The 17,423-nt window shown below is 40.3% G+C and overlaps 1 protein-coding gene across 3 annotated transcripts in view; it reads right to left on the minus strand.

Annotated features, from left to right (window-relative positions):
* Positions 1-886: 886 nt before the first annotated feature.
* Positions 887-17,423, minus strand: part of PTER (phosphotriesterase related) — a 28,293-nt gene continuing 11,756 nt past the window's right edge. For 2 of the 3 annotated variants that reach the window (XM_081833824.1, XM_081833823.1), the window contains exons 2-5: positions 14,831-15,279; positions 14,029-14,294; positions 6,835-6,975; positions 887-3,305 (exon numbers count right to left, since the gene is read on the minus strand). In XM_081833824.1, the coding sequence (XP_081689950.1) occupies positions 3,095-3,305; positions 6,835-6,975; positions 14,029-14,294; positions 14,831-15,262 (1,050 nt within the window). In that variant the 5' untranslated portion in view covers positions 15,263-15,279 and the 3' untranslated portion in view covers positions 887-3,094. Of the gene's footprint in view, positions 3,306-6,834; positions 6,976-14,028; positions 14,295-14,830; positions 15,280-17,208; positions 17,252-17,423 lie in introns of those variants that run through there. The other variant, XM_081833825.1, reaches the window with a different exon arrangement.

Raw genomic sequence — 17,423 nt, forward strand, 5'->3', positions numbered from 1 at the left:
TAAATGCATTTACATGAAAGTAATTTCCACCAAAACCCAGTTGTAGTTAACTCTGGATATTATGGTTTTAGGATCAACATGCTGCAAACATGGAGCTCGCTTAAATGAACTTATTTTAATATTTTGCTTATAAAAAGAAATAACAGCACAAGCCCATTAACAGAAACCATGAAAGCTCAACTTCAATTTGAAAGTATGTTCAAGTTTCCAAAATATCATTCCCTTATTTCATAATGCAGTCTTATTTTTTAAATGTTTGTAAATCAGATATTAAAAAGGTAGATCTATTCTCCAAAAGGAACTTTGGAATTATGTCATTATTCCATTCTCTTCTCCCTCTCTGGCATTCAGATTCATGATGCTCCACCATGCTATTTATATATAGCAAAATATGTATCCAACAGCACATACTCTTCTCTCAAAATAAGAGTACTTTTCACTAGATTAGCCGATTCTGATTAAATTATCCTAATGATTGTTTGTGAGTTGATGCAGTAATTTTTATTTCGTTTTAATGTAAGCATTTATGAACTGAATGTTTCTGCTTTGATGAAAAATACATCTGACTTCCATCTACTGATTTCAAAATTGATTTGATGGAGAGTACACTTGGTATACATCAATTGAACGCAAAGCATTGGAGATTTTCCCCATTGTCAAATAGCGTGTTTCAAGCAAAACAAAAGTCATGAAGGAGCAGATTCACCTATGCAGAGGGGCTATTCCCCCCACCCCCTGGAGAGGAGCTTCCATTGCAACTCTGGATGCAGTAGAGAGTGCTGCTTTTTTTGGAAATGCAGAATAATGTTTCCACTACACATATGCAATCCCTTTTTCTATGCAGTTCACTCAAATGTGGCCTATAACTAGACATGCACAGCCAATATGAAATAATACAAGAAATTTATTGCCACAAGATATCAAATGCTGTGCACGCTTGGAAATATAATAAACGACGTTAGATCACCACTGTCATTTTAAACAGATATAACACTTTCTTTAGCAAAATCAGCATTTTTCTTTGGTTAGAACCACAGAAACAATAAAAGGCAAACTTCTCTTTTAAATCATATCTTGACAAACTGATTTGTAAATTATAAGCTTTGTTACATTAGTTCGTTATTGTTATTACATATTTTGATTTTGGGCATTGTCTCCACAATAATTTGTGACACAAGCATTTCTAAAAGTGAAATCTTGCTCAACCGCTTTGTTTATAAAATACATCATAAATGGGGGGGGGGGGGGTTAGAAGAAAAATAAAAGTTTGGATCACCTGAGTCCCTGGACCAATAGCTGATGCAGAAATGAGCACATTTAAACCTGTTTAAATCAAAGCAAGGACACCTCATTCTGTGTGCCTGTGGCTGCTGATTTTCAATGAGATTGAAGTGCATTCAATTGAGGCTAGTGTGTATTGGAGGCTTTTAAATGCTTTTATTCACCCTGATATGGTTTTGCAATCCAGCCCTTAAAATGCTATTTAAAGATATTCTCAATATGTAATTATACATTGTGAACATTTTTAAATTTTGAACATTATTTTGTAAAAACTAATCATTAAATAAAGCGCATATGGATACTTAGTAGGCGCATCAGTATTAGGAAAAAAATCATTTTGGAGGGAGGTAATTTTAGCCAAAAATAACCCTAGGCACACCTACTTGGGAGTATGCGCCATTAAACTAAGTGGATAAAGATTGTGCTTTTAAGTGGAAGTCTTGAAACCACAAGCGCTTTACCTGGGAGTAAATCCTGAATGTCTGAATACACATGCATAGAAAATTCCTAAAGTAATACAGCCATTACATCGTCTTCAAAAGACCCACATTTTTAAAAAATGCAACCTCTATATTTTCTTGGCGCCCCAGTCATAATTTTTTTGCTTTATTTTTAAATTTCAATTCAAAGTAGCATTCACACAAAAAATTAAAAAGGAAGGTGAAAGGAGGCACAGGGGTTAAAGTGTTTTGACCATAAATATCAGGAATACAAATATACTGGGCAGCTAACTTTGATGTATGTTTCATGGAAAGCTGACAAAAGTATTGTATTTCTGCTTCTACTCATGGTTCCTCCCTTCTCTATAGCAGCTCTCCTGCAGATCAGTGACACTAAGACAGGGATGGGGAACCTGTACCAAACCTTATATTATTAGGACTCCACTCCCAGCGACCCCAGTTAGCATCTAGCCAGTGGTCAGGAATGATGGGCATTGCAGTCCAGCATCTGGAGGGTAACAGAATCCCCACTCCTATTTTCAAGTGTCACCTGACACATCAGAGTGAAGTTGAAAATAAAAAACGAGGAATTTCCTGTGCCTGTGCAGAAGTGCCTTAGGCATGCAGCTGGGGTTTACAGGATCCCAGCTAGGATTATGTGTAAATGTTCCAGCAATGGTGCTTGGGCCCAACTCCAGAATGAGTCCGCAGAAGCCATCATAATTACCGTATTTTTTGCTCTATAAGACTCACTTTTTCCCTCCTAAAGAGTAAGGGGAAATGTGTGTGCGTCTTATGGAGCGAATGCAGGCTGTGCAGCTATCCCAGAAGCCAGAACAGCAAGAGGGATTGCTGCTTTCACTGCGCAGTGATCCCTCTTGCTGTTCTGGCTTCTGAGATTCAGAATATTTTTTTTCTTGTTTTCCTCCTCCAAAAACTAGGTGCGTCTTGTGGTCTGGTGCGTCTTACAGAGCAAAAAATACAGTACTCCATCAGTCTAGGCCCTTGCACAGCATGATGCTGTTCTCAAGGCTGTTGTGAGTATCCGCTAAAAGCACTGCATGAAGGCATCCCAACAGCTTTAAGCAGTTTTATGGTGATTTTAGAAATAGTATGTGGAACAGAGCTATACAGTTCTACCATACTTGCCAAGCAAATACTTATTACAGATAAAAATTGCCCTTTAGCGAAGCTGTGTAACTGCCCCCACTCCCTGTATCTGAAGGGACCTGGACACAAACAGTAGGTATACTATGGCTTATCCTACTCTTAAGATGCCAGATTTGTAGGACTTTAGTTTTCTACAAAGAATTTAGGTTTCAAATTTCCAGTTTCACAGAAGGAAATCTAGCTACAGCAATACTTAGAACTCCCTACTCGAAAGTCAACCATCGACTGGGATTTCCTACCAATAGCTTATCAATCTTTTCTTGCGATATGCCTCTGATTAACATTTTTGGTACTATGTTTTCAAGTATGTGAGAATATCCATGACCCCCATATTTCTTCAACCTATTTTTTGTGTGCACGTCATGAGCAAGCAAAACTCTGTCTTCACAGCCTTCATCAATCAACATCCGAACCCTGCAAAAATACAGACAATACACATCTGTCAACGTATAGATCATATTAATCTGATAGTAATGCAGAAATAATCATCAGGTACAGACTCACACTATTTTAAATTAAATGACCTACTCTTGTGTGTTTTAAAAGAAATGTAACAAACTAACATTTCCCTCCTTCCTGAGGAGGAACAGTTTGGAAACTTTTGCTTCTGTTTTTGCTTATCTGCTGTTTGTCATATCATTTGGACCAACAACTGCGATCAGTTTCAAATAAGCAATCTTCAACCCAACATTACTGAAAGTGGCTTGTCTGAAACTTACCACAATTTAAGATGGGCTACAGGTCTGGGGTCCAAGGGACATGGCAGATGACATGGCAAGCTGTAGATAATCAAAAGTGGAAGTAGTAGCTTCTGAACTCCTCGTCCTGGTTCCATGGGAGGAGGAACAGGGAGACTGCACAATCCCGAGGCTTGCTGTGGCTTGCCCCTGCTAGTTGAGCTAAACTATAGTTTAGCATGATATGCAAACACAGCTGCTATGCCTATAAATTGGCTGAAAATGATACTTGCCCAACACTTTGGTAATTGCCTGCCTCGGCACCAGCTATTGGCAGAGTTGTTGTGACATAATGGAATATTTATCCAAGTTATAGAATGCTTTCAAATAATGCAGCTTCTGTGAGGGAAGTGAAAAATCAGTTTGGCTGGGAAACATCTAGACAAAGGGAGAAGTATGCATTTGAGGCCTGGCAGCTGAATGGGGAGGGAAGTTGTCTAACAGCTAGGAAAACTATGAAGATGAAATGCAATGCAACACAGACAGCCACCACCCACCTCCTGAAAATCCTACAATGCCTGTGAATGAAGGCTGAGGTTTGGCGATTCCATGCACAAGATACCAGCAAACAGAACTCTGCACACTCTTAATGCATGAAATCTATAAAGAATAGGCATCCAAGAGTATTCTGTCTTAGATCTGACTACATAAACATATGACCAAATACAGGTGTGATTAAGCAACAAGACCTAGTCAGCCAAGGGCTTATTCACATGAGAAAGTTTGCTTCCTGAAATCCTGTGTATGAGATGACAGAGCTGGATCTCTTATTAGCACCGTGCTTTGAATGTTCTACTAGCAAAACAGGTGTAATTCAGAAATACTGATGGGACAGCACAGTCCAGAGAGCAGAATTCTGTAGTTGGACATGGGTGGTTTTGGGATACTCAGTTATTCGTTATTATGAACACTGTAATCATAGTGGAATGAATCAAGATTATCTGATCACAAGCATTAAGAGTTGCCTATGTTGCTGTGAGGCTGAGCTTTACATGATCGCTGCAGCCACATCTGAGCTAATAAGCAGCAATATATTATTATGAATGCAGTATTACGAGAGCATAATCACTTCACCCACCTCAAACATCCTTGAATTGACAGATTAATAAATAAGCAAGCCAGCAATGATTTTTAAAGAAAACAACTTTCTTTCCACATAATTGCTCTCAAAACTCACCATAACATAACTATACTTTTGAATATTTCAGTAATAATTTTCAATAATAAAATGTTGAGAAGTTATCGTAAGACACTCTCCCCTCCCCCCCCCCAAATCTCTATACAATCCTATGCTGTCTCAAGGGACATATTTAAAGATGCACATGCAAATCTGGATATTTACAAATCTTTTATTCAGCATTAGTGGAACTGAACATGAGTGAAATCTGAAAAATACCTTTCCCTCTCCTGTGTTTATACAACCAGACACAGAGGTCAGCTTGATTTGTATGACTATGATGAATACAAGTCAAACATGAGCTGACTATGAATTAATAGTAGCCTGCCAGTTTTCCTAGCATGCTCACCAACAATAAACTGAATGAACAAAAAGAAGTTTAATGGCATCTCTAGCATAAATGCGCAAATTGTTCTGGGTGAAAGGCAATCTTGTCTCCCTATAAAAACCTACTGCTACTTTTGTTCAATGCCAGTTTCGGGAAGGAATTATGAGGGAATTGTCATGGTGAGGTGTATTGTGAACTGTTGCCACAATCAATAGCAAAAGCATTACTGATAATAATAGCCTTTCTACCTGCATAACTTCCAGTCGTATCTGTCCAAGGAGCGCTTTCATTCATCACAAAATTGGCTCCAGATTAGTCAAGAAGCAGAGGTTTTAGGAGCAACTTCACAGTGTGTTTATTTAACTCGGTATAGGGCAGGTTGACGGAGTAGCTGAAACAAAGCTCAGTTTTACCTAGCTTAACTTATTTTCTAATGAGGGCAGCAGGATTTTAAGCAATGTGTTATTATTCTCTGATGAGCAATCATGCTTTTTTTGCAGTGTCCCCATACGCATAAGAGCTAAAAAGAAGACGCTGGTTTGTATTGACAACCAAATAGTAAGTAATATGTGTCAACAGCCAGAGTGCCAGTATTTCTTTTGCGTTGAAACTTCTGTGGAAACGTCTGTTCTTGTCCCATCAGTTCTTGATTTGCTTTGCTTTTTGTAACATTGTGAATTTAGTATTGATAGGTAAGCATAGGGGAGAGCAACAGACTTCCTACATTAAGAAGGTCTACTGCAGATGTACGAATCCCATTCTCTAACCCTGGTTAGCAAACCAGGAGGGGGCTGCAGGACTGCACATTCCCTCTGCTTCTGCACTCATTCTGCCTGCACTTCCATGTACAGCCTTAAGCAGGACTCAGGATTGTGAGGGTGGTCACCTTAACCATGATTAAAGCTCACTCATCATAAGCAAGTTTTGAAGCTGATTTGCAACTATAGTTAAGGAAGATCTTGGTTAGCGTTAACCAGGCATAGGCAAACTCGGCCCTCCAGATGTTTTGGGAAAACAACTCCCATCATCCCTAGCTAACAGGACCAGTGGTCAGGGATGATGGGAGTTGTAGTCCAAAAAACATCTGGAGGACCGAGTTTGCCTATGCCTGGCATTAACCCTTAACCATGAAGTCAAAATGGAAGCTTAAGAGAGTCACAACCTCTGTTACAATGCTGGTTGTGCCAATTTCTTATCAAACAGGGTATATCTCCTGGCTGAACCCTTCCCCTATAGATGCTTTCTCCCCATATATTGTCTCCTGTTGGGGCTGGACTTTTGGTCTCAGAAGTTTGAATTCCCCCTTTATGCCACAGCTGTGCTTTAAATGGTTCTGTCATTGCTACAGGATATTGAAATTACAGAACATAAATATTGTGCTGCTGTAACACCTGGTTTGGCCTATGGTGAAAGATCTCAAGGAAAGAGAAGGATAAATGTTAATGCAAAGGAATGTGGATAGGCTCTCCACTTCTTATTTCTTAACCATGCTTAGCGACTGTGTGTCATGTCTGCCCTGGACCTTTGTGATTTAAGACGTTAAACTAAGTAGAATACCTATCCATGGAAGGCAGGCACATTGAAATGCCATGCTAGTGCAAGTTACACACAGGCTCAGTTTGTGGTACTTTCAAAACCTGGACACTAACAACATTGCTATCTCCAGCAGAAGTTCCCATGTCTGTATATTGCAATACATACCTTAAAATTCTTTCATTGTCACTTGGCATATCGATATCAGGATTCATTTGGTACAAAATGAATTCTGTTCCAAAGAGGTCGTACTCTAAGTAGCATCCAAGCTCAGCAAACTCCAACAGTTTCTTCTCATCAAATATAGTCCTGTACAAATCACAGTATACACTATAAACTTGCTCAATGAATTCTCTCTCATAGCTGACTTGAATCATTTAACCTCATTTGACAATAGCCTTCAAACACAGCAAATATTCCTTCATAATGGATTCATTCATTAGAAGTCAGCTCCACAGCACAATCCAGCATATACAGGGTGAGTCTTTTAAAAGAGGCCCCCTGGAACATGTGTACTCTATATCCACTGGGCCTCTTTTAAAGGACTCAGCCTGTATCTCTACTCTGATGTAAGTCCCGTTGAGTCCAATGGGATTTACTCCTAGGTAAAAAGAATTGCAGCCTACATTACATAACTGCAGAGTTTCTGACCCCAGATATGCTTACAAATATATATATATATTTACACATATGGGTATCAACAGACTAGTCATCATAGTTTGATTTCTTACTTATTTTTTACTCTTCAGCAACATTTATGGTGTAAAGTCATTAGCAAAGAAATTGTAAACACTTCTTAAAATAAAATTAATTTCTTGAACTTTCTCCCCATATTCCTATTTTAGGTTGGTTCAGAGTATTTCCGGTCTCGTCACCACCGTAACATTTTGCTGATAAAACTTTTTTTTAAGGATTCATATACATAACCAATAGGTCTCAGGTAGAATTACAACCTTGTTTAATTTGTCACCAAGCCTTGAAATTTGAAAACATTTCAAGCTACAACATATTTATCCTTATAACCATCAAAACAGTGGACTGTATTAAATTACATTTTATCTTTCCATTTTGTGAACTATTGGAAGGGATAGACTTTGTTGTGGAATTCTATGTCAATATGTTTAAAAACAAAAATGGATAGAGACAAAATGTGCAGTCTCTCAAACAAGAAGCAGCATCTATCAGTAGTATTCAACTAAGTTAAAATTAATCTACAGGACTAAGTTAGGTCCATTAATTTGGTTGGTCACTGTCAGAACAAGATAGTGGACTAAATGGGCCACCGGCCTGATCCAGCAATCTCTTCTTATGCAATCACAGTGTGTCTGATCTGAGTAAAACTTAGCTGAATGCCGCACAATATTTCTAGGTTAAAAATAGCAACCTATAACCGCCTTTAATGATTTTTCGTTCAGGAATAAGAACATACCCAAAATCCTCTACTATATATATTGTGTAAAGTTGTTTGTTCACTGTGTATTTGGACAGCTCTTAAGACATCAAGCCCAAATTTTGCATGATCAAGGACAAGATTTTAGTAAATATTTGAATCCAGCTGGATGCCATTTTGAATCAAGAAGGTGGACTGAATCTTTCAAAACTGCACTGATTCTCCCCTCCCTCTTAGAATTCCTGGGCAACCTTGGGGAGGAAGTTGCTAATAAATTTATTTTTAGCCTAAGGTGGTAAAAGCAATCAATATCTCCATAAAATAAGCAGATACCTCCTAACAAACCTAGAAACAAAGCTATTTATATTTCATTGGGGAAAAGCCATACAATTAATATTTTATATTTATACATGTTTAAGAAATAATTATGTATTTCAACTCATGCTTTTCTTTAATTATTTGTGAATAAAGTTGTCCACCAATTAATAAAGGTGGACTACCGCAGATCACTGAGGGCAGATATTGCCTCATTTGCATTTTCCTACAGTTTCCCCATCTGAAATATATCTTAAAATTCTTCTGATACATCTACAACAAGAAGTCAAAAGAAGGTTTCTTCACCTAAGGAAAAATGGGGGGTACATTTCTAACATATGGTAGTAATATTTTGTCTCCTGTCCTTCTGGTTAATGAAACCTTCTGGTTATTTTATACAGTGGTACCTCGGGTTAAGTACTTAATTCGTTCCAGAGGTCTGTTCTTTTTTCCAGTTGTTTTTTTTAAAATTTATTCAAGGTTATAACAAAATGTATTTTCCAAAAACATATCCTTATTCCCCCCCCATTTTTCCTCCCCCTCCCCCCACAAACCCATCCCCCCACCCCACCCCCCAACTTCCCTCAGTTCCAGTCTTTGGTTTCTCCAATAATGCTATTTTCTGCATGTTACAGAGTTGTATAGATCCTCCAACTGTTATTATCAGTAAAAAAAAATTGTGGATGTGTCAGGGAACTGCCATCAGTACTGGAGGGAGAGCGCAAAAGCCAGAGGGATTCCAGAGAGCGTCCAGGGATCGGGAGAAGCAGCCTATCTTCTGGGGAAGAGAATCAGCGTAGCACCAGTGGAGAAGGGGGGCAGGTGGGGGAAGTGGCAAGGCGGTCCTATGACTCCTTGCCTGGGACCAGCGGGGAGAGTAGGGGTCCTCCGTTGCCCACGCCCTCCCTGCGCAGAAGGCTTCCGTGCAGAGAGGGTAGGCGGAGACTAGGCGTCAAAGAGCTTCTTTGCTGGAAGAAGTTTAAGAAACGCTCACTCACGGATTCTGCTAGCGACTGAGTCAGCCACGGGTGAGTGGCGGTCCGGACAGATAAGGTTCACTTTGGCAGCCCAGCCAGGTGTTTGCACCCAGCCAGGGAGATAGGTATCTGCTTACGCACGAGCAACCCCTTAGAAACCATCACAGGATGTTTATTCAAAACCTGCCGAGGAGTCCAGTTCGCTTTGTTGCGTCTTCAAATACTTTGTGAAAGGTTCCCATTCATCCTTAAAGTCAGTTATCCTTGTCCCGTAGCTTATGAGTCAATTTTGCCAGTTCTGCATAATCCATCAATTTTTCTTGCCATGATTCTTTAGTTGGGATTTCTTCAGTCTTCCATCCTTGTGCTACCAGAACTCTCGCGGCCGTTGTCGCATACATGAAGATGTTTTTCAACTTTTTTGGCAGGTCTTTCCCTACAATCCCCAACAAAAATGCCTCGGGTTTTTAAACAAATGTTAAATGGAACATTTTCTTCAGTTCATTGTATATCATTTCCTAATTTTTTTTAATTACTTTACAATCCCACCACATATGATAAAATGTTCCCTCCTTTTCCTTACACTTCCAACATATGTTTGAACTAGTTTTGTACATTTTCCCTAACTGCACTGGTGTTGTGTACCATCTGTACATCATCTTCATATAATTCTCCTTTAATAGGGAACAATCTGTAAATTTTAAGTCAGTTTTCCATAATTCAACCCAATCCTCCATCATAATGTTGTGACCTACATCTTGTGCCCATTTAATCATAACTGATTTTAACTCGTTCCAGAGGTCTGTTCTTTGCCTGAAACTGTTCTTAACCTGAAGCACCACTTTAGCTAATGGGGCCTCCCGCTGCCGCTGCCGCCGCACCGCCAGAGCACAATTTCTGTTCTCATCCTGAAGCAAAGTTCTTAACACGAGGTACTATTTCTGAGTTAGCGGAGTCTGTAACCTGAAGCGTATGTAACCTGGAGCGTATGTAACCCGAGGTACCACTGTATATATATTGCCAATAACTTACTGCGTACATTTGGCATAAATGTTGGCAACGGACAGAGCAGAAACAAGGAGGGTTTGCCCTTTGCCCTCCATGAAGTGCTGGATGTGGGGTGTTGTCAAACTATTTGCATTCTTCTACCCTTTCTCCTTTTCTTGCCTGACTACCCAAAAATACTGTATGGGTGAAACTCAAACGAATCATTCTCACCTACGTTACCTTGGTGCTCCTTCTGCTTAATGCCACAAAGCCATAAACAGTTAATTCAGTTGCATCATAGTCTGTCGCTATGGAAATGACTGATGTCACAAATTCAATATTGTGACTTAACAGCAGGATTAAGTAGAAGGAACAGATGGAACGAGTGAGAGAAAGCTCTTGTTCAAACACAACTGGCACCAGCAGGACACTCATTATTGCCAACTGTAATTAATAATAAAAATCTTGTTTAAAAATAATAATAGTCACAGTTTACATAGGACCACAGATTCTTATCCAATGGACTTTCAAAGTACTGTGCAAGTGGTATGGCTTTCATTTACAGCTCAACACTAGAAGCCAAAATTGCTATGTAAATGTACTTATACGCTGTAGTACCATGGCAATATTTTGTATTATTATAATTTTAAAATCACGTTCATAGGAATATGCTTTTCTAGGTATAGGTGTAAATATATATTAAAAGAGTTGGGGATTTATTTAAATTAGGCCTGTCAACAGCAACCAGCATGGTTACCTGAAGCAATCAAGAATTAATTCTAGGCAATCAGACAAGAAAGTAGTTGCAATCTGGAAGAGAGTTTGTGTTTTATTTTTTTAAACAAATCATTTAGGCTTCCGTTTTCTCATAAATGCCTAAGCATGAGTGGAAATGTAGGTAGTAACATACATTGTGTTTCATGTAAAGCACATTTAAATTATACATGTATGATCAGTGAAAATCATTTTACATAGTGTGCTATAGAGCACTCACAACAGTTCAATGATAAGTCATATGACTACAAATAGCTTCCAGCCTTCAGCAATGCTAATCAATACATGGTCATCTGCCAACTAATTATCAACCACACAAGGTCATATAAATGTGGCTTAGCAGCACAGATCATGTTTTTTTAACTGAAGGCGTGAAGCATCCACTACTTGGCTCTCCATGGACGTTCTGTGACTTTTGTTTACAGAGGTAGCAGCAACATCTTGCAGTTGTAGCAGGAGAGGATTCAACCGATGTGATGTAGCTATTTAAGGACGTGTGGAATTGTTGCAGTTTGGGGTTTTTTTGCAACATAGTCTGGAGAAAGAGGAAGATCCATTCTTATACTGCAACAGATAACTCAGGGAAGAGAGCTGGAGAAGGCAGATGGCCTTTATGCAGCAGGTGGAACCAGCTACCAGTTAAGAACATGGGAAGCTCTTCTTACACAGAATCAAACCTTTGGTGTGAAAAGCTCAGCACCGTCCATACCAGCAGTTCTCAAGCTTCTATTTGCTAACTATCTGAAAACTGCAGAGGGTCTTGGTGTACCACTTTATACCAGCTAGCTGACAAAATGCAACCAATTCAAATGATAGGTGGTATTTACCTAAAACTACAGTTAAATTAATGGACATTAAGTTTGTTGTTGTTGTTTAGTTGTGTCCAACTCTTCGTGACCCCATGGACCAGAGCACACCAGGCACTCCTGTCTTCCACTGCCTCCCGCATGTTGGTAGCTTCGACAACACTATCCAACCATCTCGTCCTCTATCGTCCCCTTCTCCTTATGCCCTCAATCTTTCCCAACATCAGGGTCTTTTCCAGGGAGTCTTCTCTTCTCATGAGGTGGCCAAAGTATTGGAGCCTCAGCTTCAGGATCTGTCCTTTCAGTGAGCACTCAGGGCTGATTTCCTTAAGAATGGAGAGGTTTGATCTTCTTGCAGTCCATGGGACTCTCAAGAGCCTCCTCCAGCACCATAATTCAAAAGCATCAATTCTTCGGCGATCAGCCTTCTTTATGGTCCAGCTCTCATTTCCATACATTACTACTGGGAAAACCATAGCTGTAACTATACGGACCTTTGTTGGCAAGGTGATGTTAAATAAACAGGTCGGTTCTGAGAAAAACTTAGCAGAATATCCCATTTGAAGAACCACTATTTGCACTAAAGGGCAGCACCTCTTCAAGAATTCAGACAGCAGTCTTTCCCAGCCCCACTGGGAGATGCCAGAGGTTGAACCTGGGACATTCAAAGCACGTGCTCCACCAGCAAGTTATGGTCCTTTCCCTTGCCGCTTCAACTAGATGCATGCACACAAATGGCCTTATGGTGCAACCCAGGCATACTTACTTGAGGGAAAGCTCCACAGAACTCAGCAGAACTTGCTTCCAAATGAACATCCGCAAGACCGGGCTTTTAGCTGATCTTAACTAATGTACTTGAAGATGCCCCCCTCAACTAGTATCCCACCTAGAGTTTTTGCCACAGAAAAGTATGCTAATTTAAGAAGCCAAATTAGTCAAAGATGAAAAGACAGGAGATATTTGTGTCTGTTCAAAGTTGTATGCAACTCGTTGCTATATTTCTCAAACTACAGATTAGGCACCCTTAGGGGAATGTGGGACACTAGCAAGGATGCTTCATTGCATCTATGCCCAGCTGTGAGCTCCAGTGTGTTTGATGTGGCCTCACTGGAATACTGAATGGAGGGGGAAACAGGGTCACAATGCTCTAAAGACATGAAGTGGCAGAGAGAAAGGACAACACAGGAGTCCAAAGGGAGGAGCGTCACTGAATGTACACCTGTAAATGTGGGGAGTTAGCAGTAAGTGTTGGGGGTATGCAAATCGGGGGGGGGGGGAGCAACTAAAGAGGTTTAAGAGCCAGACAGGGATTACCCAATGACGTTGGGAAAGTGACACTGATGTGACATTGATGTTCAAATAAGTTTTGAAGGGGGTTGTGCAACTTCATATAGTTCAAACACTGTTATAAGTGTTGTATGTCAGCACAATATCTTAGTTATGGTGCTGAACGTTTCTCTGACATAAATGGGTCTTGATAAACGCAAAGTAGACTTTGAAAATGTGATGATTTATTTAGGTGCTCAAGGAGCAACTCCCCAACATGAACAGACACTCTTATTCTAATGAGCACTGAGATCTACAAACCATTTAGACTGCTGGCATTTTGGAATTAAAGATTTGTAGATGTCAGTAGGACTAAGCAGTTTTTGCACATACATGCCACTTTGAGGATTGTCACCAACTTCACTAGAGTTTCAGTCTGGCAGTATGGTATGTATCTGCATTAAAGTATTCCCTGCAATTGCCATATTTTGGGTACTGCAATTGCTTGAACTGTTACAATGCTTGCTGTAATGAAGTATCAGAACACTGATAAAACCTGATTAGGTTCAACCTGCTGTGGGTTTCTTAAAAGTTCCACTGTCCAGAACAGGGGTAGTCAACCTTTTTATACCCACCGCCCACGAATGCATCTTTCTTGATGGTAAAATTTCCTTACTGCCCACCGGTGCTCGATGGAAGGAGGATTCAGCTTGTGCCACAGAACCCCCCTACCGCCCACCTAGAATCCTGAAACGCCCACTAGTAGGTGGTAGGGACCAGGTTGACAACCCCTGGTCTATAAGCAGAAATATTTACAAACAATCCAACACCAGAGTGGCCCATTTACCTGTCCATGTGAGACATGACGGTTTTTGAGGTATCAGCTCCAGCTTCCTGCAAAATTCGAATGATCTGGAAAGGTGAATCACTATTCCTGCCAGGGTGGATGATGACAGGGCAGCCAAGCTGTGACTGAGCATGTGCCGTTGCTTGTAGTACTTTGTTTTCACTTTCTGTCAGAGGCCACGAGCAGCCAACTTCTCCTATGACCCCACACTTTATGTCGGTTCCATCGGCTCCATTGAGAATTTCATTAACTATAACCTCTGTCAGCTGTAGAAAATAAACATTCTTTTAGTTAAGGCTCTCTGTGCTGCATAGTATCAAAACTTAAGTAAAACAATGTCGTTCCTAATTTCAAGGTTGCCATGGTCAGTATCTTTCGGCCTTCAAATGCCTGAGTGAGCGGGAATGTTTTTATATTTCTCCTGAAAGTCAATAGACACACCTCACCAAGGATGGCATTGAAAAATGGCAAACCATCACCAGAGGGTGTGGGCAACAGAAACTTAGCTCACACATGCATCCTAAGATGAGATTGCAGGATGCACTGTGATAACAGCAGCCAACCTACTGGTTTTCAGTTCATTTTCTCATGGAAGGATCTTGCCATGTCAGGAAAAGCTCTTCTACCTAGAGGTGAATTCCTCTGTATCCAACCCAGTGTATTATGCATACACACACACACACACTTAATTCCCAGTTTCGAGGGATCCTATTTTAATTATGTTAAAGGCAAACAACATATCTGGAGGTATTCAGAGGTTGCCAATAAGAGCACCCAACTTCCAGTACGTTTTGAGACCCACCTGCTCCACAGACATCGCTCGTGTTTCAGGAGAATGAGTGGCACCCACATAAAAGCCAGCGCCAGCAATAATATGGATACCGGTTTCTTCCGCAAGCTGCTTTAGGGTCTTCATGTCTCTCCTTATCCCTGTGGTTGTATTTTCCACTATGGTCCCACCACCTGCAGCTTTGAACTGCAGCAGTTCTTCCTTCACAGCACTTGTTTCTTGATGCAGCAGGAGGTTCTCTTTGTGGCTGTACGGATTCTGTTTCAGCCAAAACAAGTTCTTCATCTCAATGGATGTTTCAGAGAGTGCTTCTTGGCCTGAAGGAGGTGGGTAATAACAGCAAGTGTAATCCATTGTCAAGTGCTCGTGGGTCATCGTGTAGCCAAGCTGGCTAGGCTCAACAAGGCCCAAAACAGTCTGGACTTTGCCCTTCAGCGAAGGCATCTTTAAAAAGGTGTATTCTAGGAAAATAGACAGAAAGATGTTAAAGACCCTTACACCAATTTTGCTCCATGCATCAAAGAGCAGACTAAACTAGTTTTGATGTGAGTTCCCTTCTTTTGGCTGAGAAGGGTGGTTTAGACCACAGTTTAGACCATTGGGTAGGCTTTATTTCGTAATCTTTGATTGCAGTGAGGGATTCTGTAAGGTCTTAGAGTAATATTTTGTATATTGTGGATACCATCCCCTTGCTGTGTCCCTCTGATGTCAGGAGAAGTTTTTCAAAGGTGGCCAGAGGCCTAGTAGTTGCTGCTGCTTTTACTGTTGGGTTATTTAAGAAGGTGCACTGTTGGTGATGGGTCAGCCAAGGTATTTGAGTGTCCCCTAGTTTGTCATATATTTCTGGTGTTGGTATGGGTTTGCCATTTTCACTGCATGTCTATGACAGCAGTGTCTCACACCAAATGTAACTGACCTATAGAAAGGACTCTATGAACTGAGAACAGAGATGTTGTATGTACAGTGGTACCTCGGGTTACATACGCTTCAGGTTACATACGCTTCAGGTTGCAGACTCCGCTAACCCAGAAATAGTACCTTGGGTTAGGAACTTTGCTTCAGGATGAGAACAGAAATCGTGCTCTGGCGGTGTGGCAGCAGCAGGAGGCCCCATTAGCTAAAGTGGTGCTTCAGGTTAAGAACAGTTTCAGGTTAAGAACGGACCTCCGGAACGAATTAAGTACTTAACCTGAGGTACCACTGTACCCTCATTGTCTATGAAAATCCTTCAATAAAAGAAATCTTTTAAAGACAGAGAGAGCAGGCTACACAAAATGAACAAGGATACTTTAGAAGAAAATCAAGATTGGCCGGCATAGCTTGTCCTTCCATCTGAAGATTCTTACTAAATATTCTTAAAAGAGTCATCAAATCTATGTCATGTAGTTATAATGCTGGCCAAATCTTTTTATCAGTGTACAAACTAATGCACACTGATGAGTCAAAGCAAAACTCAAGGCTTTATGGAAGGACTTGTCACCAAAACTGGATGACGAGCCTTTTTGTTTTGCAGTCAGTTCAAACATTACTAAGTCTGTATATATGGACTTCCTCTCCCCACCCACCTCCAAGTCTGTAGCTTTATAGCCCCAAACACAGTTTCAGAATAGTTTGTCAGGCTTTGGGGTATTTTGGGGATAGTGAAGCACAAGCAAGACATCGGTACAGAGAATAGCTGATAAAATAAGTGAATCTAGGTAAGGCGAAAATGCCTTTTAAATTATTGCCTATACCTCTGTCCTGATACTGAAAGTACTTGCTGGCTGTTTCTGTGGTACAAGGGAGAGGAGAAAAATATGAAGCAATCTTAACATCTTCGCTCTTGCTACAGCATGAAAACAACCGGGGGGGGGGGGGGGGCAGAAACTGTAAGGATGAAATACTGGCTTTTCTCCAGAATTTTAGTTACATTTTTCTTGCTTCGATTCAAAGCCCTATGGGAGGTTCACACCGAACTGCTATTGTACAATCAAGTGAACCACAAGTCCTTAAAGATTCAGTAAAGCCTAAGTAGTTGGCCTTGCAACAGCAAGACTACCCAAGTGGGAATGCAACCGCAGGAAAAGAGATTGGGAATACAGAAAAGGATGCCAGAGCATTAGAGACCTTGCATTTCTAAGTGAAGGGAAAAAATACATCAATATGCCATTGTGTTAGGCAAGCTGTCATCAAGGATGAGGAAGAAAATCTGTGCAACTCAGAAAAAAAAATTAAATAGGAATAATCAAGGAGAGTATGAACTTACAGAGAGCCTTCAGTGCAGGAGTCTTTTCCAAGACAGATGCTGTTGCTTTTAGGACACAACTGAGTTATGGATACTAGTATCATGGAAGCACCATAAATTATGCAAAACAAATGTCTGTATGCAGATTTGTTGAACTTCCACAAACCTTTCTGACAGATGAGTATCAAGGCTTCCTTAACACCAAAGGTGGATCTTCCTTTTCATTAGAAATGAAACATATCACAGAATTAATAATGGATTTAAAGGAAAACATTATTGCAATTTATTCCAGAGTTCTAAAAAGTCAAGGGCTTAAATAATTAAATAAACAGCAACGTTTGTTCATTCAGTACTCCTCATCAACTGTTAATGTCATTGGCT

The sequence above is a fragment of the Podarcis erhardii genome, assembly GCF_964252035.2.
Source record: "Podarcis erhardii genome assembly, chromosome: 12".
NCBI classification, from domain to species: domain Eukaryota; kingdom Metazoa; phylum Chordata; class Lepidosauria; order Squamata; family Lacertidae; genus Podarcis; species Podarcis erhardii.